Source organism: Delphinus delphis, chromosome 13, assembly GCF_949987515.2.
Source record: "Delphinus delphis chromosome 13, mDelDel1.2, whole genome shotgun sequence".
Lineage (NCBI taxonomy): Eukaryota > Metazoa > Chordata > Mammalia > Artiodactyla > Delphinidae > Delphinus > Delphinus delphis.
The window spans coordinates 78,475,368-78,498,016 of record NC_082695.1 but is presented as its reverse complement, the minus strand read 5'-3'; the positions used below and the strand labels follow the sequence as shown (position 1 = coordinate 78,498,016).

Sequence of the window (22,649 nt, the reverse complement as noted above, 5' to 3'; positions counted from 1 at the left end):
CAACACATTCCTGGCTCCTTCCAAGAAGATTTTGATTCAGCAGACCCAGGATGAGTCACAAGCATACGTATTTTGAAAAGGCTCTTCAAGTAATTGTGCTGCAAATCCTCTTCCAAGAAACTTGACCTCTTCGTTATAATTTTCTGGGGCCTACACATGTAATCCGATATTTAATTTGGGTTCTGCTAAAAATAAAACAAAGCATTCTTATTTACCTAAATGCATTTACTTAAGACACTCTAAACATACTCACACATAGCATGAATATGAACCTATTCAGCTTGTAGTCTTTTTTATTTTTATTTTTTGGCCACGCAATGCACCTTGCAGGATCTTAGTTCCCCAACCAGGGATTGAACCCGCGCCCTCGGCAGTGGAAGTGTGGAGTCCTAACCACTGGACCTCCAGGGAATCCCCTCAGTTTGTTCTTATAATATTTATAAAACTGATAAATTAGGAGAGAAATATTACTTTTATATATTATGTGTCTGTGTAAGATAGACTATGTAAAAAAAAAACAAACACCCTGTTTACCATCTCCTTTTCAATTGACTCAAAACCACAACTTTTTTTTTTAATTTAATTAATTTATTTTTGGCTGTGTTGGGTCTTCGTTGCTGCGCGCGGGCTTTTCTCTAGTTGCGGTGAGCGGGGGCTACTCTTTGGTGCGGTGCGCAGGCTTCTCATCGCGGTGGCTTCTCTTGTTGCGGAGCACGGGCTCTAGGCGCGTGCGCTTTGGTAGTTGTGGCACGCAGGCTAAGTAGTTGTGGCTCGCAGGCTCTGGAGCGCAGGCTCAGTAGTTGTGGTGCATGGGTTTAGTTGCTCCGTGGCATGGGGGATCTTCCCAGGCCAGGGATCAAACCCGTGTCCCCTGCATTGGCAGGCTGATTCTCAACCACTGTGCTGCCAGGGAAGTCCAAAACCACAACTTTTAAGATATTCATTCCGGTTTACCAAAGGGACAGCTAGTCCTTCTGTATTCAAGTAAAAGTTTGACTGACTTATGAAAGAAAAATTTACATTTACTGCACAAATGAATGCAATTATTTTATGGCAACTTGTTTTTTTTTAAATGTGTCTAAAAGGCAACAACATGCAGTAAAGACATCTGGATGCTGCCAAGTCATAAAGAAACACAGGATCACGCGTGATGATTGGTTGCCTAAAAGCTATTCTGAAAATCGAGCAATGAAAGAATCCATATGAAAGCCTAGGAATCAAGGTTCCAGACAGAAGGAAGTGCCACACAAAATGATTTTCAGAGCAAACCGGAATCAGCCAGACTAGTTTGCAAAGAAGGGTGTGGTGTGACGGATAGGACTGTCAAGCAAATTGAAGAAAAGGCTTTTGCCATAAAATGTTAATTCCTGTTTCTCTTTCTTATTGATTTCTACAAAAGCAATCCATTCCGTAACTATTAGATTTAATGAGCAAGGTTATACTCGGCGAAAGAAGTTAAAATAATAACTGGGGAAAGACAAAGAAGAAGGAAAGGGAAGGAGAGAAAGGTAATGTCTAAACAGATTCTATTCAATACTTCAAACTACGTAGCATGGGAGACTAGATATATTTGGAAATTTGACCAAAACACAGTTCAAGCTGCAGCTCACAAGAAAATAAATATGTAGGATTATTAAAGAACCTGAAACCAATTATTGTCACTTTGACCCCAACTAGGGATGCCACAGAGAAATCGCTTTTTCATCTGTCAAGTGACATCTATGTCAGAGATGCTGAAAGAGAAAAAGAAAGCAGCTTGTTGGACATACTCTTTCCTAAGCTATCAAATAGGGTTGTTGAAATGTATTGCCATCAAAGGATGCTGAACTTTAGGACTGAAACAGTAAGCATTATAACTAAGACAGGGGTCAGCAAAATTTTCCTGTAAAGACCAGATAGTAAACATTTAGGCTGCAGGCACCATGTCCTCGGCCACAGGTAAATGGACTAGCTTGGCTGTGTGCCAGTAACACTTCGTTTACAGACACGGAAGTCTGCTGAATTCTATCTAACTTTCACGTATCCTTTTTTAAAATTTTTTTCAGTCACTTAAAAATGTAAAACCATCCTTAGCTCTTGAGCTGTCCGGAGACAGGCAGGCAGTTGTTTGCCAATCCGTGGTCTAAGGAGCCCCAAATAATATGCTTCTCTTTCCAGATCAGAGGTTCACCCCTCTTCCTCCCACCTTTTCTTTTTACTACAATTAAAATGAACTATTCACTATAAACAGCATACTTTGTCCCTTCTAGTTTGTATCACCTGCTGCTCCCTCCTTCTCATATAACTTTGTCTGCCATTTTTCTTACTGAAATCTTCTGGAGACCAGCTCTTTTCTCCTTTATGAGTGATCTCATAATCCCCTCACCTAAAACTAAAATTTCTTTATATTTATAGAGAGCTAACTCCAAAAAACAGTTTTACACACATCTTTAATGTGCATTTTAAAAGACAGAAGAAGGTTGGTATTATTGAAACTAAATAGCAAAGAGCTCCAGCGAAAGCCCAAAATTTTCTGTGTACTTACGGGCAGACACACTACGTGAATTCCAAGCCACATCTGTCCACCACCCATGCCGTTTCTGCTAGAACAAGCAGGCGTTGTTCAAACTCTAAGAGCAATTAGGGACGCATGGTGCATGGCATTATCACCTCTAGGTATCTGCCTACCTCACCAAGTAAGTAGGGTTGCTGTTAATTATTTATAAATTTAAAGCAGCTGGAACAGTCATGGACACAGAGTAATTACTGTATAAGCATTTGCTGTTACTACTATACTATTATTAGCGCCATGATTTCCGGCTAGATTATGAGCAAATCAAATGGAAAGTAAAGATTATGTCTTTCTCTTCTGTGTCCCCCATGACACCTCGGCCTATATCTTTGGCAAAGTCAGTTTATAATAGTCATCTGTTACATTCAAAACAATTAACTATCATAAACAGTGGAGACTCATCAGTTCTCCCCTGCCATTTTTAACTTCCTCAATAGTAAAAACCTAAGTTAAAATATCATCTTGAATTCATTTAATAAAATCATTACACTGCATTTTTCTTTCTGCATATAGCTCGCCTTCTGGTCTATAGCCAAACACACTCTTGTTAAGCTCAATGACCTCCTTTAGATCTTGTACTTTGGGCCAATGCTGTTGTTGATGTTTCAGGGACTGATCCAAGTTACATCATTCAGGAAATTCTTCCTTCTGTTCCTGTAACCACGGCATGGTACCACTGGGGCTGGTGTGTGTGTGTGTGTGTGTGTGTGTGTGTGTGTACACGTTGAGACTATGTATATAGTGTCTTATGTTTAATACTGATTTTGTACAAAAAGAACTGAGACATTCATCATCTTTAAAAGCATTTCTTTCTCTGGAGCTTCTAGCTGTCTTTGGGATCAAAGCATATACTCTGTTGCTTTCAATATCCTCCCTACTTGATCAAATCAATATAAATCATTTTTCCTACGTAAATGGGCTTAAATGTAACTGTACCAATGGAAAAGAACCCACAATCATAACTTTCCCTTTATGATTAATTTACTCCAAATAAATCTACTTACCCAGAACCTTAGATGTAATCTACAACCTTGGACAAGGTATCTCAGCAAAGAACAATTTTGTACATTTATATACAATAAGAATTCTAAAGTTGTTCCCTAAGTACTTTCCAAAAGCAAAAAACGCCATTATTATGCACAACTGCACTACTGCCTTTATTTCCCCCTGTTCCTGGGTTATGCCCAAGAAGGCCTTATTATCTCTGTCAGCTTGACTAAACGTAGACAGGCTTCTTCCTGACTCTAGGCCCCTGACCTCCCTTTTCTTAGAACCAATCTTCAGCAAGAGTCTTGCTCCAAGTTACAAAACTACCTGCTATCATGAAAATACAAGAAAATTTACTTTTCCTTTGGGTAAAGCAAACACAGTGTCACCTACACCCCTGCCCCCATTACACACACACACACACACACACACACACACACACACACACACACACACACACACACACACACACACACACACACACACACACACACACTCCAGCTCTTAAAAAATTCTCCTTTGTTTCACCTGCGTTGAGTTTACACTGAATTCTCATCTCTCTCTCCTAACTGCAACATCCTTGAGGTCTGTCTTACTTGTTTAACTCTGTCCAGTGACACTTTTGCTTTCACAGCTACAAGTGATTTTATCAGCAGCATGCAGCTTTTACCTGTCTTGAAATTTGTGTGAATCACAAAACCTATATCCAGATTTGGGCAACAGGTTATTTTTTTATAGGGAAGAAGGGAAGAGAAAGATGTGTTCTAAATTGTTATATATATATATACACACACACATAATTGTTATATATATATATATATGTAATAATTATGTATAGAATGGTCCACATTGATGCCCTCAGAGAGGCTCAGGTGTGAAGGGGGAGAAGACCTCTGGAAGTTTCGCCAGCTCTGTGGGTGTCCTCTACAAGGGACTGACCCTTTCATGTCTGTCTCACTGTGCTAGGCTTTGAGATCTATGAGAGAAGCCAAATGTATAATCTTACACAGGTAGGTAGGTAGGTTACCAGTTGTTACAAGTGTAACAACTGTCTTAGATAGGACAGAGATTGACTGACTGCTGAATGAAGAAAGAAAAAAAAAATCTAAGAATAAATTATTTGAAAAATAGCAAAATGAGTAAAAGCAAATTTAGAATAAGCAGTAAAAACTTACTGGGCGTCTCCATGTCCATTGTACATTTTTATGAGTCATTATTTTAACTTTCAAAAAAACCCATAGTTTAACACAGCTGCTTCTCAGGTGCTTGATACAAACATTCACATTTTGCAAAGATCACTTCCACTACATAGAAAGTATCTGGTGCTCTACAGGTAAACTGGGACCCTGAGAAAGGGTCCGGTTTATGAGTAACTGCAGAAATGTTTAAGTCTAAGACATTAAATTATCTAAAGCTATTAGGAATAAAATAAGGATACTAATATCAGGAAATATTATTTCCATTATCTAGCTCCACGAGTGCCCTCTGACCTCCAAGAGTACTTACGTTAACATTTTAACCTAGATATAAAGATCACTGAATATTTTTTAAAAAGCAATTCAAGCAGGTCTCCTAACACATCTCCATTTTGTAACAATTTTTTAAAAAAAATTCTATGACCACCAACTAAATGCACACACATTTCAAACTGCTAATTGCACTTGTCTACAAAGAGGCAGTACCATAGACGGCTAAACGTATTTCCCATGAACAATGCACATTTATATAGTCCTTACCCTGCGCAGGTTATAGTTCTAAGAGTGAATTTAGGTAGGCTGTTTGGATTCTATAAGCAGAAGGTAGAAAACAAGCCTTGCAAATGACTATATTCCTGCCTAGCATCAAAAACCTGGTTCACAGTATAGCTCAGATTGATTCCCTTACTGTGCTGAGGTCCATATTTCCCAGCATGCACTACTAACTGGACCAGGAACTTCCATGAAAGGGTCTTGATCATTTTCAGGGAAGCTGAATCCAGATTATGACCCAAAGACAGTTTAGTTTATGTTTTCCTGGGGACCTTTATAAAATAGCGGCAACTATTAATTAATCTTGATCCACACAGTTACTCTGTGAGTAATGCTGACAGTGGAGAGGAGATTCAAGTGGAAGTCAGCTAATCTGAGATTCACCCTTACCTTTGCCACTTCATGTAAATGTAACCTGAAGGTTTTTTAGTTTCTCTGGAGCAGACCTGGGACCCAAAATCTTTTTTCTTCTTTCACAGTATCCACAATATTTTATAGCTCCTCTCTCTTCATGTATTTCCCCCCGATCACTCCTTGAATCTGGGTCACCTGGTCTTGCTTCGATCAATATAATGTGGTGGAAGTGATGTTGTGTCGGTTCCGGAAATCAGCTTCAGGAGACCACGGAGCTTTTGTTCTTGCCATTCATGGAACAAAGCCAGGTTAGCTGCCGGCTGCTGGAAGGCACACTTCCAGCCTCTCCTGTCATTCCAGCAGACAGACAGCCACCTCTACAGAGGCAGGTCCACCAAGCTCACGAGTAGCTGACCTCTGACCCATGTGTGAGCCCTCGTAAGACCACCCTGCTGAGGCCCCACCAAACTGCTGACCCATGAAATCATGTCCTAAAGAAATAATGTTTTAAAGCACCAGCTTTGGGATGACTTGTTAGGTAGCAGCTGATAACAATCACAAAGAGGAAGAGAATAAAAGTGGGTGACTTCACTTTCTGACATGTGACAGCTGCATATCCAGGGAAAATGAACCAAAACAGACTTGAAATGACCAAATGAACTAGTGGCAGAGAGATCAGATCTAGACGTGGAAATTTCCTTGAACTCCAGGCCTTTGACTCTCATCATTCCCTTATTGGTTATGTCCTGTCTTTACTATATAACATAGATTCCAGGATCCATCGATCCCCTCCCTCTACCGACAATATATGCAATTCTTTTTATTGATCTAAATATGAATTTTTTATTTGCTTTGTTGATCAGTTATTTTTAAATTCTCTTAATATATCTTAATCCTGGAAGAATACAGTAAATTGCCTTTTCTGAATCTTTCTCTGCCCTAACTTAAATTTGTCAGTTTCACCAAGTAATGTCTAAAGCATTCTTTCCCTCCTTTTATACGCATGCTCTATGATGTTCTCAGTCGTCCCTTTCAGTTTAATTGCCACGCATACGCTATGACCCCCAAACCTAAGTTTGTACTCTAGATCTCTCCTCTAAGCTATAAACCCTCATTCATGACCTTCTAGAAATAGTTACCTAGATATCACAGGTAATGCAAATATATTCCAAACCATTTTAATCACCTCCACACTCCCATTCTAAAGGAACAGCACATTTTTCATCTAGCTACTCATACTAGAATCATTAGTTTTATCCTTAAATTCTCTCCCCAATTTTCCTTAGGTAATCACTAAATCCCCTCTTATCTACTTCTTAAATATCTCTTTCTTGGAATCCTACCCATTGAAACTAATCTAGGAAACAACACACCATGGAAAAAGACAGAAATAAGGAAAACTGTGCATTATCTGTGACTTGTACTAAGCGAAACAAAACAAAATGAAACAAAAAACCATGAAGGGCTCACTGGAATATGTCTTTGACATACACATATTCTGAGAAGATTGCTCTGATAACTGCCCAAATCAAAGAAAATGGAAAATACTCCTAAGGAACAGGGTCTTAGTCTCTTTGATCAACTTTCTTCAAAGAGTGTTGCTATCTTATTTTTTTAAGACCCTAAATTCATCTCTAATCTTGACTATTCGAAAACAAGTAAATTTATACTCGTTTATTATACTCGAAATATGTAGAAAACAGTCTATACACATGCACCCATGTGCAAGATGATTAAGACGATGTTAGGATCCACTTATATATACACAGTAACAATGGGTGAACAAACTGGAAAATATAATCTGAAATTCAGATGTTCACTAAATTAGAGTTATTGTATTAATCTAAAACTAAAATCCAAAATGTATGCTTTTTCACAGTCAAGGAGACACATATCTTTCCTCCATTTTGAGAAATGTGCATCCACAGCAGCAGGATTACTTAAACAACATCTTTGAAAGAAAAAAACGTAATGAAAAGAAGAAAAATAAATTGGAAATGTTGTGGGTTTCATTTTCCTCTACCACACATCAACAGCATTTATGAAATACGGAAATACATACTTGACTCTGGGAATTACCGCAAGCAGCAGACAAAGGACGCGTCTCAATAACAAGACAGCAAACCCAGAGCTCAGAAATCTGTGCAGCTGAGTGGAAGTTTGACAGGATGTGGCATATTCTAACCCTTCCTCTCCCACAGGGAATGGAGGCCATGTTATCAATACCTCCCCAACAATGCTCTATTATTTGATGGTTTTGACTCCATTCAACCTTATTTTAGGGTATGGAAAATGAGATTATGAAGATAGCACAGCCAAGAATGGGCCTGAAGAAGCTTAAATATGTTATTTGACAGTATGATATCAGCCACCGTACAAGTCATCCCCGTGCTAGAAAATGGGTGTGTACTTATCCTTCATAGGAAATGCATTTTGAAAAATGCTCATTTTTTACTGTACTGTAACTCTATGTAGTATTTTAGAGAAGCACAATTCCATAGGTAATCCCAACTGAGGTCTTACATTGAAAACTGAAATACGTTAAAGATAAGACTGCCATACCTCAAAGGAAAAATAGAATTTCCTACATTGTAAATTATGATGGGGAGATGTAAACAGAAAGAATTCTAGGTAGAAAGAAAGACACAGTTTTCACTCACATGGGATAATACTTATGTTTATGCTTGGTGAATTTTTTTTTTTTCGTTACGCGGGCCTCTCACCATTGTGGCCTCTCCCGTTGCGGAGCACAGGCTCCGGATGCGCAGGCTCAGCGGCCATGGCTCATGGGGCCAGCCGCTCCACGGCATGTGGGATCTTCCTGGACCGGGGCACGAACCCGTGTCCCCTGCATCGGCAGGTGGACTCTCAACCACTGCGCCACCAGGGAACCCAGCATGTCTATTCTTAATGTATAGAAAGGATAATTGAATTCTGAAAAAATAATTCTATGGTAACATCTATACAAATCTTTAGCCTTGTGGATTCTGCATATTTGGTCATATGCAGAATTTATATTTCTATATAAGACATTGGAGCAAGAATAGCATACCTGAAGATAACTATTTACAATTCTGTACTTCTTTTTCTTTTTCTAGCATATGTTTTAGAAAAAGATTGTTTTTCTGTTCTTCTCTCCCTGCTCCCAAGTTCACCCTATGCAAGTATAGCATATGTAGATGTTTCAAAATATGATAATAATTTGCTCAAACTGGAATAAATCTCATTATAACCATGACAGTGCATTGTTTATGAAAAAGCAACAGACTAAAGTTTTATTATACTATAGAGTAGAGAGAAAATAAGTTCAGCTGATTATCAAGCATGGTTCACAGGTACAAAATAACTTAATTCCAATAGAAATGACTATCTAAATGGACATAGGAACTCTATTATCCAAATGTGAAGTAATACTCTGAGACACACATCATCAGAACAAATATACTTAGGTCTTTAACAAAAAGCTCATCAACATCTTAGCAGTGCCTTGTTGTAAAGGTTTTCCTATAGTCAGGAGAGCCTGGAAAACCTATGAACAAATGGTTCATATTTATGGACTGTCCATAGCATTCTCTGGTTTATCTCAGTGAAAATTTTAAAATATTCTGAGAACAATGGAAGAAGGCTTCATTTGTCTTCTTTCAGAACTTCTTAGTTTTAATCAGAATGCTCTTGTGACTCAGATTCAGAAATCCATTCTAGATTTCACAAATGATTCTCCTATTATCTGGTCATGAAAAGAATACTGAATTTATGGGACTCATATATGTTTTCTCAGACTCTGCTCAACTCGGAGGGGTCTCTGGAAATGTTTTAGCTGGAATGGAATATAGACCCCCATTTACTGAAATTTTGATAAGTAGAACTGAAAATCAAAATCCTGTCCTTGAGTGTCGTAAGTAGTTGTTAGTTCTTAACAGAGGGAATCAGCAAATCTTCAGAAAGGACTTCCTTCATTCTGAGAAAAACACTCCAAAGAGAGTTTAGTTAAAAAAAAAAATGTAAACAAAGACACTCTTCTGAAATTGAGAATCAAGATACTGTTGGCTTCATGATGGAAAAGCACTTGGATTTGGGAATAAAGGTTGCCTTTGTGAGATCACACTGCTTTCAGATGGAAGGTTTAGGGAAACGGACAAGAGGGATGGATATTCCACACACAACTTCTAGTGGGCTGAAGCCGTACGGTTGGATTGAAGACCAGAGCTCATACACATGTTCTCATGAGCTATAACGGAGCTACTGATTTGTAACTTACTTCTGTAGTTCTCATTACTGAAAGCCCTCCTTAATTCTAATAATTTTTCAATAAATTTTTAGAATTTTCTAAATCTATAACCTCGTTGATGATTTTTACCACTTCCTTTCAATTTGTTGTATCACTCTGTCTTAATCTTAGTATAAAGTAGCTTCTTTTCAAACTAGTTGGAATAATAAAAATAGTGTTGAGTTTTGAACAGCAATTTCTTTAAAAAAAGGATAGATTTAAAAATTAAAAAGCTCAGGAGCAATGAAAATAGTTTTGGAGTGAAGCAATGATAACCAATCTTAGGGTAATGCCAAAGAGAGTAGGAAAAAACACGAAACAAAGAGACAAGATCTATTATGGATCAAGAAGGGACAAGAAAAGAAACCAGAAAAGACTTTAAGGCTTTAAACTTAACAGTAAAAAAGGTGTGCTACTTGACTGTAGCCAGGAAAGTGATAATATTTTAAATAAATGTTTAAATAAATATCATTAAAATTCAGTGCGTTGAAAAGAAATGCTTTGAATTAGAATTATCACAGTCCCAACAATAAGGGTTCAAGAGAAAATAGCAAATATAATTTTCTATTCCATAGCATATTTTATTGTAGCTGAAAGTAAAATACCTTTTAATATTTATTATTTGTAATCCACTCTCATTTGCAAAGCACTGTACATATATGTAACAGTGGCCTTGCGAAGGAGGCATAAAGAGCCCATTCACTTACATTGCCTCATCTCATGCCAGCATCCCCTCCTCCCACACTGTGCTCCAGTAAAATGGCCCTATTTCTAGTTCTCTGAGCTTAACGTGCTATCTCATATGACAAAGCTCTGCACAGGTGGTTACCTCCATAAGAAAGTCTCCCTTCCCCTGTCTACCTGGAGAATAGCATTATCCATCTACTTTGCAACTCCTTTCTCAGGTCATGTTCAAATCTTTGAGAGACTAGGTGGGACCAACCAGTAGGCTGGCAAATGGGGCTTGGGCTCTCTCGGACACTTCTACAGAGACTTAGATATTTGCCCAAATCTTTGGGACCACAGCTAAATTTATGGAAAAAACCATGGTAATACATTTTTACTAGACCAGCTCCCAACATTGAAGGGAAACACATGCGTGCACACACACCCTTCCTTGATCAAGAAAAACAAATTGTGGTACAGACAATTTTACTTCCCCTGTTTAATTATTTGGTTTAAAGAAGGAAGAATGGGAGCAATATTCCAGTCTTAAAAGATGAGCAACAGGGCTTCCCTGGTGGCGCAGGGGTTGAGAGTCCGCCTGCCGATGCAGGGAACACGGGTTCGTGCCCCGGTCCGGGAAGATCCCACATGCCGCGGAGCGTCCGGGCCCGTGAGCCATGGCCGCTGAGCCTGCGCGTCCGGAGCCTGTGCTCCGCAACGGGAGAGGCCACAACAGTAAGAGGCCCGCGTACAGAAAAAAAAAAACAACAAAAAACAGAGCAACAGTAAGTGGGCACAGGAGCGGAGCATAAGTGAGTCCTGCAGGAGGGAACGTTTGAAGACCGAGAAGAAAATTTATGTTGCTTCTAGGAATTAAAAGTGGCTTAGTGTCTACTCTAGATCTTTGAATAAAACTAGGAATAGTGGGATATGTATCTGGTAAATATAAGTCTAAATAATTCTAGGGGTCCAAAACTAGCTCTTAGATGTCCATGTAAGGAGTTGGAATATGAGCCTTATTTGAGGTTTTGAAACAGGAGAAGCCCTGGATTAATACAAAACTAATACTAAGGTACAGTGCTAGGTGTAGTCACTGCACATAAAATGTGAATTGCATTTTTGAATAAATAAAAAACTTCTCAAAAATTAAAATATTACAAAGTAACAGTACTTTTTCATCTAAAAACTAGATTAACCTCTAATACCATAAGCAAGTTTTTCAAGTGAAAAAAATTCACTTATCACTAAAGCTTGAACTGCAAAGTAAATATTGGGTTGGCCAAAAAGTTCACTTGGGTTTTTCTGTGAGATGTTACAGAAAAACCCAAACAAACTTTTTGGCCAACCCAATATGTCATTTCCACTATTTTTAATTAACTCTTAGAGAAGCCACTTTTTATGTTTATTTCAATATCGGTAAGAACTCTGTGTTGGGTTGGTTAGGCATTGGAATATATGAGCAGAAAATGCAAAACTATAATTTTTAAAAAGGAGTCTGTGGGTAGAGGGAGCTTTGGAAATCAGAATTAGGCTGATGTATACCATGTAATTACCTCGATATCTATTATTTATGCAGGAGTGTGTGGAGAAAGGGTAGGAGGAAAGTGTGAAGCAACATTTGCTAACACTAAAGATTTTCAGCGTGAAGAAAACTAAAAGGTGTTATTTCCACTTATTTCTATGTAGATATTATCCGACTTGGTTCTATGCTTTACAGAGTTCAAAGTGAACAAGATTCTCTTCATTAAATGTTAAACATTTTACTGGTTATTTACGCCACAACAGTAAAATTGTAAAATTTTCCACCATCATTGTCTCTCAAGATTTTCCTGTACACTGAGTGTGCTTAATTATCCAAAGGCCATCACTGACATTATATAAGAAAACAAAGGAGGAGAAACAATAAAAATTAGACAGTATTCATCTATTAGAAGCCACTGGAGAAAATAAAACTTATTTTTCGTTGTCAATAATTTAAACAGAAAATAACACAATTTTGATCTCATATTTAGCATAAGAAATTATTGAAACATTTAGCTAACTTCCCATATAATGACAGATTGATAAATTTTTAATTACCAATTATTGGGCATTTATTAGGTACAAATATCACTCACTTAGCTGTGCATGGGTAGAAATCTCTAGTATCAAAAATTTTTTAAATCCATTAATCTAAATGCTTATAGGATTTGGAATGTTTTTGAATCTTAATTCATTAGACAGAGGACAACCTGAGAAAGCTTCAACAACACATTAAATTTCAGTCTAGTGACTGACATCTCTGTGACATATTTCTGCATTTGGACAAGAGTTTTCATCAATACTAAAAGTAGATCAAACAGGCTGTTAATGAAATATATTTTGGTTTGGTCATTGAATAATATTCTTATGAATCTAGTAACATTGTAATTATAATAACAAATGCATATTATATATTGAAAAACAGTGAAGATCCAGAAACAATTACTGTTATCATTTTAACATTTTCCTACAATTTTTATTCTATATAAATGAAAATTTGAAACAAAGGGTCTGTAAAATTTTGGATACTGCTTTTTTCATGTAATATTTTATACAATCATTTCCCATATTAGTTAATATGCTAAGACAATGTCACCACATCATTTTGATGATGTACAAGAGTCTACAATTTGGAAATATCAAAAATTATTTAACCATTTTTTCTTTTGTTGGACATTCTATAATGATTCCATATGTTCACTGTACTTAATTATACCTTCATGAGATTTGAGAATTAAGTAAGAAGGCTTTAAATTACTCAAGATAAATCCTAGCAGATATTAACCACTACCTAGAACAGTAGTAATAATTATTTATGTGACTTTTATATCATTGTAAGTTATCATTAATTTTTACCTTGTAGTTTTTTTAATGAGTTTTATGCTGTGAGATTAAATGCATTTTATCCAGTTTTCTTATAGCTTTTTTTTAAACAATTCTCTAAAACTTCTAGAAATAATATCAAGGAACTGAGTATACAATTTTTTCTATTACTGAATCAAATATCTCATATCAAATACATATATATTTGTATTTATATATTTCTTCAATGATTTATGCTGTCTCATTATATGAAATATACATGTGTTCAATAAAATAATTTCAATATATATTTAAAACTTCTGGAATATGAGATTGATTTCAGATGAATCTCTGAAATCTTTGAGCAGCATTGCACCTTAGTACATTCCTTTTATTTTAGACAACAAAACAAAACATTTTACCAAGAGTTGGCCTCGCCTACTTATTACAACTTTTTTAGACAGATTGTTACCAGCTGAGCTAAAACAGCAGCTGTCCACTGGAAATAATTGCAGAAATGTTTTGCCCATTGGCCTGAAATCGAACATATGTTCTCCTATAACAACTAAAATATAACTTTCTTTATTGATGTGTTAATTATTGAGGAGTGTTAATTACAGAGTTATACACCTGGATTGTTACACTGGCATAAAATCCCAGTATCTTGAGTGTGGGTATTTTCATATATGTTTTAATTTTTAGTATTTCAAACATTTGAGAAAATAAGACTATATTCTGGAACAATTCCTTTTGATTTTTTTTTTTTAATTTAACATTTGTCAAGGATCACATCTATACAGATCAAAGGGAGTTAACAGCTCACTTTCCCCCATATCTAACCAGTGTTGGGAGCTAATGTGGCAAACAGTCTTTATTTTGGATTATAAAGATTTTTTAAAATCTCTTTTGCACTTATTTTTTAAGGGATTATGATAGGTTTCACAACTTTCCATGCTCTGTTTATATAAATTTTTCAAATACTTCAGTTAATATAAATATTAAAAAGGAATGGCTGATAATGTAGCTAGTCTATAACATTTCAGTTTCTAGTTCCAAGTTTATGTATATTATTTTCATGTATGTGGAGTGCTTGTCTAGTTGCTTACAAAGGCTTTTGGATGATTTTAGGGTTTCATTACTAAAATAGTCAACAAAGAAGAATATTCGGTGGGGGGATGAGTTGAGATTGGGATTGACATATATACACTCTATGTATAAAATAGATAACTAATGAGAACCTATTGTATAGCACAGGGAACTCAACTCTGCTCTGTGGTGACCTAAATGGGAAGGAAATCCAAAAAAGAGGGGATATATGTATACATATAGCTGACTCACTTCGCTGTACAGCAGAAACTAACACAACATTGTAAAGCAACTATACTCCAATAAAAATTAATTAAAAAAAAATATTCATCTCACCAAGCAGGTCATTTAAAACGGCACATTTACCAGTATGCTTTTCTGTTACAGAGCTTAGATAAGAGCTGTGGGTTTGCTCAGAGAATAGAACTGATAGAGTGTAATTACACGTTACTCAATTTTCTCTACAATCCCGACACGTAAAGATAAATGCACGGCATTTTTTCCTAAAATTAAAATAACAATGGTCCCATAAAGCCATTCAATGTGTCTAGCACATTCTTCCATCAGAGCAGACAAGTTTTCTCAATAATCTCTATGATAGTACCTTCACAGGAAACAAAAATAAATATTACCTTCTGTATAGTAATGATTCCTTCCTGTGAATCTTTGTCAACAGAAATCTTGAAAATCCCGAATCCATCACCATCCACAATTCTGTATTCCATTTCAGCATTAGCTCCTATGTCTGCATCGGCAGCTTTAATTCTGGCCACAACGGAAGCCACCGGCAATGACTCTGGGACGTTATACTGGTACGACCCTGTGAAATTAAAAACAAGAAATGAACAAAACCTTACACCAAACTAACCAATAAAAATTTAATTATTCGGCTATTTTGCACCATCTTTGCTTAATTTGTTTTTATTTTTTGAAAAAGGAGATAACAAAGCAATAAGAGGAAAATGACAAATTTCATGCAGCCTCAAGAAGTTTCATGGAAATAATTAGATAATAATAAGTAAGAGCAGAAACAGATGGCCTGGGGAAAGGCATGAGGAGATCCTCTATTCCGGTATTTCTAGTGCTGAGAAATATGCTACTTTTAATAGTAAAGATAAATTTCAAATAATTATAAATACACTTAACATTGAGTATTGACTATAAAGAATTAAAATGCAATTAATACAAATATTGAATATTAAAAAATTAAAATAGTATAGCTTAGGCCTCGAATGGGCAAAAACCAAGCCTAAATAGTTCTGATTACTCAATGTTGGAATTTCCATAATGGTATCTTTTGCTGCAAAAGTTTCAGAAAACTGGACAAGGAAGCTGATGAAAGTCAGTATTAGTCTTCTTTTAGCTCATAAATTTACCAAGGATAAGAATTATTTGTGTGAGCTGGATGTAGAACTGATTTGGGGCACAATGGTACAAGAGCAGAGGCAATGTTATTTGAACAGGAGGAAAGAGAAGCCAAAGAAGAATAGTAACTTTTTTAAACTTTCTTTTGTAAAAACTCACCATCCCTCAACTCCCCCCTACCCCTCCCCTCAAAAATAAATAAATAAATAAATAAAAATTTTAAAAAGCCAGTTTGGGAGGCAGATGAAGTACGTCAACCATCCCTTTGAAACTAGGAAACACCCCTTCACCTTTGAAACTAGGAAACGTCCCTTCACCGTTTTCCTCTAATCATCTACTTTTTCCTGCTTCCTCCCCCCTTGTCCATTTCCTTCTGGCTGCTAACAGTGGTGCATTTGCACTTTCTTATGAGGAGAAAAGAAAGGATTCTCTTTGAAACAGAGAAAGGAAAATGTATCCATACGAAGGGACCACATTCTTGGCTAAGAATGATTGCTTTTGCAATTTTCTACATTTTATAAATTGTTACTGATTTTAAAAAATGATTACAACACATACTTACTATTTTTGAGCGACCCTTTCACATATCTACAAGTGTCCTTAGGAAAATCCAAAAATTTCAAGGTTAGAATAGTAACTAAATGGTGAGAAAAATCTCAGCCAAAATGAAAAATCTAATGACATATTTTTGGCTTCCTTCACTTTAGTAAGTAGGGGAGTATCTAGGAAGCTAGAAAATCCATGCTCTATCCTATCAAATCACGACAACTGAAACCACAAAAGTGTCAGTTCTTATCACTGTAGTTAAAGAGAAACAGTTAATTCTATTATTAGCCAAATATAATCGCATTAATTGTTTTGTTTTGTTTATTCTTCAATCCTCCTCTCTTCCCCATTGTAAGCCATCAAGGACACAATTAAGGATAGGTTCTTTTTTTTTAATGTTAAAGTTAGTGTAAAAAAATAAAAAAAAAGTTAGTGTAATTTTCTTTATTTTGCCAGGAGGTATTGAAATGTCTGTTGTACAACAATATAAATATTAAAAATATGTAAAATAAAACATCTAAAGAAGCAGTATTTGAAGGAAAACATGGTGGCACTCATATTTGCAGAGAAAGTGTCCTTGTTTAACATTATTAGCTTTAAGATCTGTTCATAAGGGAGCTCAGTTCCCTATTTCTATCAGACAAGCATTTAAAAACATTGTGGTTTGTATGATTTCCTTATTTTCTTGAGTATTCTAAAGAAATACCACACACATTTACAAAAAAGCAGAAAAAAGGCAACTAAAAGAGAGTGAGATGAAATGCTTTTTTACAATCAGGACAGCTCTACCTAAAGAAATTATTTTTTTCCTCTTGTTTAAAACAAAAGCCACTTTGGTCAAAGAAACTAAATTGAGGGAATGCAGTTTTCTGGTTCTTTGGACTGATTTCTTTTGAAATGCTGAGCGTTTGCATTAAAAAGATGTGGTAGGTAGCAGAAGGAATGTTCAAGGTACATGAACTGGTTAAAAAAAAGTGTGGAATGAAAAGTGAAGTTCAGGACTCTTATTTTTATCTTTAAAAATAAAGCAATATTTTTAGCGTAGAGAATTCACGAAGCGTATTTGAATGTTACTAATTGGCAACAACCTCATAACTTACAGAATGTAAAGAGTAGCATGTCTTTGAATAAAAAGATTAATGCATAAACAAACTTCATAACTGTCTAGTGTTCAAAGTGTGAACAAAAGAAAAAGCATATTATATTTAAGATAGAAGTAATACAAAGATATAATCACTTCTAATTATTTTCAATACCCTTATTATTCCATATTACTGAATTAAAAGTCATGCCTCTGCTAAAACCGGGGGAGAGTGTAGTTAAGGTAATTATTTGTTTGAGAAGTATTTGGAAAAACTCCTTTTTAAAGACATTTTTATAATCTGGCAAGGAAAACGAATGTGCTTGCAACGTGCAACAGAACAGCTTACTTCGAGGAAAGCGAGGCGGGTTGTCGTTGACATCAGTTAGGGTCACGGTGACCGACGTGGTTCCAGAGAGTCCTCCGTTTTGACCAACCATATCCTTTGCCTGAATAACAAGCAAATACTGGTCTTTAGCCTCTCTATCCATGTTTGGAAGGGCGGTCTTGATGACTCCTGTAAAATTTCAAATCCCAGTAAAATGCATCATGAATCACTGCATTTATACTAGCGAAGAACACTGATATAGGTAGAAAATAGCTCTTGAGTTGTTGCCTTTTGTTTTTTTCCTTTTAATAATTGCAATGCATATTAAAGGCCAAAGGGATATAGTAATGATATACAACATCACAAACACAGAAAACGCTGTAATGCAGAAAGGTGGAGAGAGAGGATTATCTTTAGATTTTATGGAAATGTATGGCTCAGGAAATACCAACTTATAATGAATAAAATATACTCCTCTAGAAGAATGGGCAGTGGCCTGTACAAGTATATGACAATGAACCTCTCTTTTTCTCTTTCACCCTCTCCAGCAACTTAATTCCCAGTGATGCGAAATCACCACAAACCTTTCAGCTATGGTCCCTAACTCTCTTCCAGCTACTACCTCTTTTCCAGCAAAATAACTATTCCATAAATAAAAGGAATGAGAGTTATGTATGTTTAATAAACAAAACACCATTCCAAACTATGCTGCTGGATGACTTTATGCTGTATCTAAAGGTCTGAGAAAAAGTACTATAGATGAGAATGACTGTGTTAATGGAAATCAAGACACTAAAAATACTGATGTGTTGTATTGTTTCTTTCGAAACAATTGCATTTAATATGGATAGCATTTAAGACTTCAGAGGTATGAAAAATTGATTTCAGAACTTCATGTTGCTTGGTAGGAAAGCTTGACTCAATAATCACTGCTGCACTAAATTAGTGGTTTTATATTAATAACTATTTATTACATAAATAGTTTAGGTAATAGTATGTTTATGAGATAGAATTTCGTTTACACTATATGTAAATATATAAAATGACATTATATACTTAATATAATATACTTAGTATATGCACATAGAGATTATGTCAAATGAAAACCTATGTATTCAATATTGCCCTGTACAGATCTCGAAACTAGCAATACGAGGCCATCTTTGCTAATTAGATACCAGAAGGAGTCTAGAATCCTACTTAATCATTTCCTGTACTTCCATCATTTCCAATGAAGACATCTTACCTACCTACCTAGAACACTTTTATCGACTTTGTTTGAAAAATGTCTAATCATTTTATTAAACAGATTCTAACTTTTAGAGTTTAAGTCAGAATTTAAATCCCCAATGACTCAGATGTGAGGAACAGGAACTCTGGTATCACGGACTTCTCAGGGGCAAAACTGGGCTGTTTGATAAAGGATGATTCTTTGGGAGAACATAATTGTAAACAAGTTGGGATAAATGTTTTTTTTCCCTCATGTTCAGCATAAAAATGTTTTTATATCCTCCAAATTTATAAAATGTTTTTTAAAAGCTGCCAATTTAAATTGTTTAAATGCTGATTCTTCCATGGACACATGTAAAAATGGTCTGTGTGTGTTATATTTCAGCCTTAAGTATAAGTTACAAGCCCACATTATACTATATCAGGCCTTCCCTATTCTTCACAATATTCTACAGTTCCGTAAATATTCTAGGAGTGGGGAAGAGATGAGAAAATCTTTCAATAGTTTAAGAATAACTTAAACAATATGTTACTGGTTCTCAAGATTCCAAGCTGAGTAACACTCACACCATCTTAAGCAACCTTATTGTTACTTAGTTCTAAGCAGTAGCTATCAAATACATACACATATACACATATACACCCCAACAATATATCAGTATTTTAAGCATTTAAATTATACTTCTTTGAGTAGGCCATTTGTTGTTATTGCTGTTGTTTTAACAGTCACTTATTCTAATACACTATACTGGACGCTGTTGCTACAAGCACAGCAATACAAGGTCTAAGTAACCCTTTCACTGAATTCTTTCGGTTACCTACACACTGCTTATAGTTAATCTCTGAAACATCAAAATGACAATCAAAAGAAACATAGTCATATACCCATTTGGTTCATTGATAACTGTCTGAGACATAAATATTCTTCTTAGGGCCATAATGATTCTATGAACATTTCATGTCTGTTCTTCAATACTTCCCTTAACTCTAATATATAAGGCATTGAGTACTGACCTCAGTAAGACACGCTGTTACCAAGCATAACAATCTTTGTCTAAGAGTTCTGGGACTTACATCTCTCTCTCTCTCTTTCTCTCTCTCTCTCTCTCCCTCCCCCTCCACCCCCCCCCAACCTTCCCTTTTCTCTTTGATGTTAATCATCTTTACTTGTAATACTTTTTTATACATTGAGCATTGACAATCTTGAATATTTAACTAATGGTGCATTTCATATAGATCAAATATTAGTGAAGTTCTAGCAAAATTTCTTACTCATTCAGTTTTCATTTTTAATTTCTATTCATCTCTCATTTTCCTTCCAAAATCAACATGTGTAAGTGAGTTTGTACCCTTGCACATGTATTATGATGGAGAGAGGTCCATAACATCTCAGCTAATCAGCAAAGAAAACACAGCCGCCTCATCTTCTCATGGTTTTGCTCAGCAGCGTTATTTGAAAGAAAACAGAATTATCAGGGGAGAAGTGTGGTAGTAAAAGTTACTCACTTAATTTTTCACACATCTAATTGTCTCTTTACGAATGAGCCTATATATAACACTCCTCCAAAGCAAAAATCATCACAAAGTTTGCAAAGAAATGCAGGTGGCAAAGGTAATTTCCAAATACCTCAATTATTAAACATATTTTTTACAAGAATGAAATAACTGGGAGAGAAGTGAATTTAAATAAGAACATTCAAACATAATACATTTCTAGTTCTATGGCTTTTGCTAGCATTTTACTTTTGAGTATCAACTGTATACATTTGGAAAAGAATTCTCATACGTTGGATTTGATCTGCATTTTGCTGTATATTATATAGACAGACACACACACACACACACAGAAACTGTTTTTTTACTATGTCTCTGATGTGGTAAAGGCCAGTCTTGCCTAATCATAACCTTACAGTTCTGTGAGGTTTTCATGGGAGAGGATAATATTTAATTTTAATAGTCAATAATTTTAAGCCACTTATGATGAGAAGAATATATCCTGTAACTCTTTAGAAAAGAGACTGGCTCCGATTTTTGGCTTTCTGAATAATCATTTTTCTATAGATGTACATCTGACCAGTAACCCAGAACTTTTTATAATCCATGTCCACAAAAAAGTATTGTGTATGAAACATCAGTTTATCACTAGTATTATGCAAAAACTGTCTAGTTTTTGGTATGGGAATAAACTTTCAGATAATTTTCTTATCTCCTACTCGCCATCAATGTTTTGTTTTGCTTTTTAAAGCATATTCTGTTATCATGGAATCTCCTTAAGAATTCAGATGTGTACATTTCTGAAGTCCATTCTGAAGCTCCGGATTAGTCCCAGGAGTCTAGGCAACCACATCAGTCAGGTAACACAGGGCTGGGCTATTCATGCTGTCGGGTTCAAGATACATTAGATGTACAGGTGAATCTCTTCCAATAAGTTTGTATTCTTTTCTAAATTTTCTGTCTAAGACTTGTATTATTTGGTTTCTCTACCTCTACGTGAAGCATATAACAGAACCATAAAAACATGGAGAAGAGCCAACAATAGTAGAGATGGAAGCTTCTGGATCATCAAAGGATTACAGAGCTGGCATCAAATAAAGAGTCGCTGAGGAAGGGACTGTCGTTACATCCCCTCACTCTTGTGAGAGGATGTCCTGAGGAAGCCCTGACAGGAGTGAGAGTCCTCTACACCATGAGCCATGCCACAGGATGGAACGTGCATGAAGGGTGTATTAGGGACGAGGGCTTTGTTACAACTGTATTACTTACCTAAAGCTAGGATGTAACAAGTACGCATGTAATCTCTAACGCAGGCACCATAGAGTCACACCTCTCTGTTTAAGAAAGAACTCCTAAATGGCAAGTGATATTTGACACCCCAACCATTTTTCAAGGCCAACTTCATGGCCTTGTGGTCTGTGCAGTCACACAGTGTCCCCATGTTTGGTTTCTGCTCTGCTGATGACGTCTGAAATCCTACTAATTTTAGAACAAGAAGCCTGCACTTTCATTTCAAATAGCAAATTATGTAGCCAGTCCTGCCATATATGAAATAGATTGACAAACTGGATCTATTTGCTTGTAGGTTACAGACTAGATAAACACATTAGAATAATTCTCAATCTCCCTGTGAATTTGGGGACATTATGAAGATAGGTGATGAGAATGTTTTTTTTTTTTTACATCTTTATTGGAGTATAATTGCTTTACAATGGTGTGTTAGTTTCTGCTTTATAACAAAGTGAATCAGTTATACATATACATATGTTCCCATATCTCTTCCCTCTTGCGTCTCCCTCCCTCCCACCCTCCCTATCCCACCCCTCTAGGTGGTCACAAAGCACCGAGCTGATCTCCCTGTGCTATGCAGCTGCTTCCCACTAGCTATCTACCTTACGTTTGGTAGTGTACATATCTTTGCAGTCCTTTTAATGCTACACTATCTTGTTTCTAGTGCCATTCTCTTTGCTTGCTGAATTGTCAACATTGTTTTTTGCAGCTACTCACATCCTGGCTTTGTGGACTGAGAAATTAACGTAGAAAATACACTTACCCTCTGGTCATGTGGCCTGTAAGTGTGCTACAGATGGAATACATGCTCAGAGATTTTAGCCAGGCTAAGT

General features: G+C 36.1%; 1 protein-coding gene across 1 annotated transcript in view; it reads right to left on the bottom strand.

Moving 5' to 3' along the window:
* The window catches only part of CDH7 (cadherin 7), a 110,674-nt gene that overhangs the window by 37,559 nt on the left and 50,466 nt on the right, over window positions 1–22,649 (bottom strand). The window contains exons 4-5 of the mRNA XM_060029564.1: window positions 17,824–17,991; window positions 15,115–15,302 (exon numbers count right to left, since the gene is read on the bottom strand). Of these exons, the coding sequence (XP_059885547.1) occupies window positions 15,115–15,302; window positions 17,824–17,991 (356 nt within the window). The remainder of the gene's footprint in view (window positions 1–15,114; window positions 15,303–17,823; window positions 17,992–22,649) is intronic.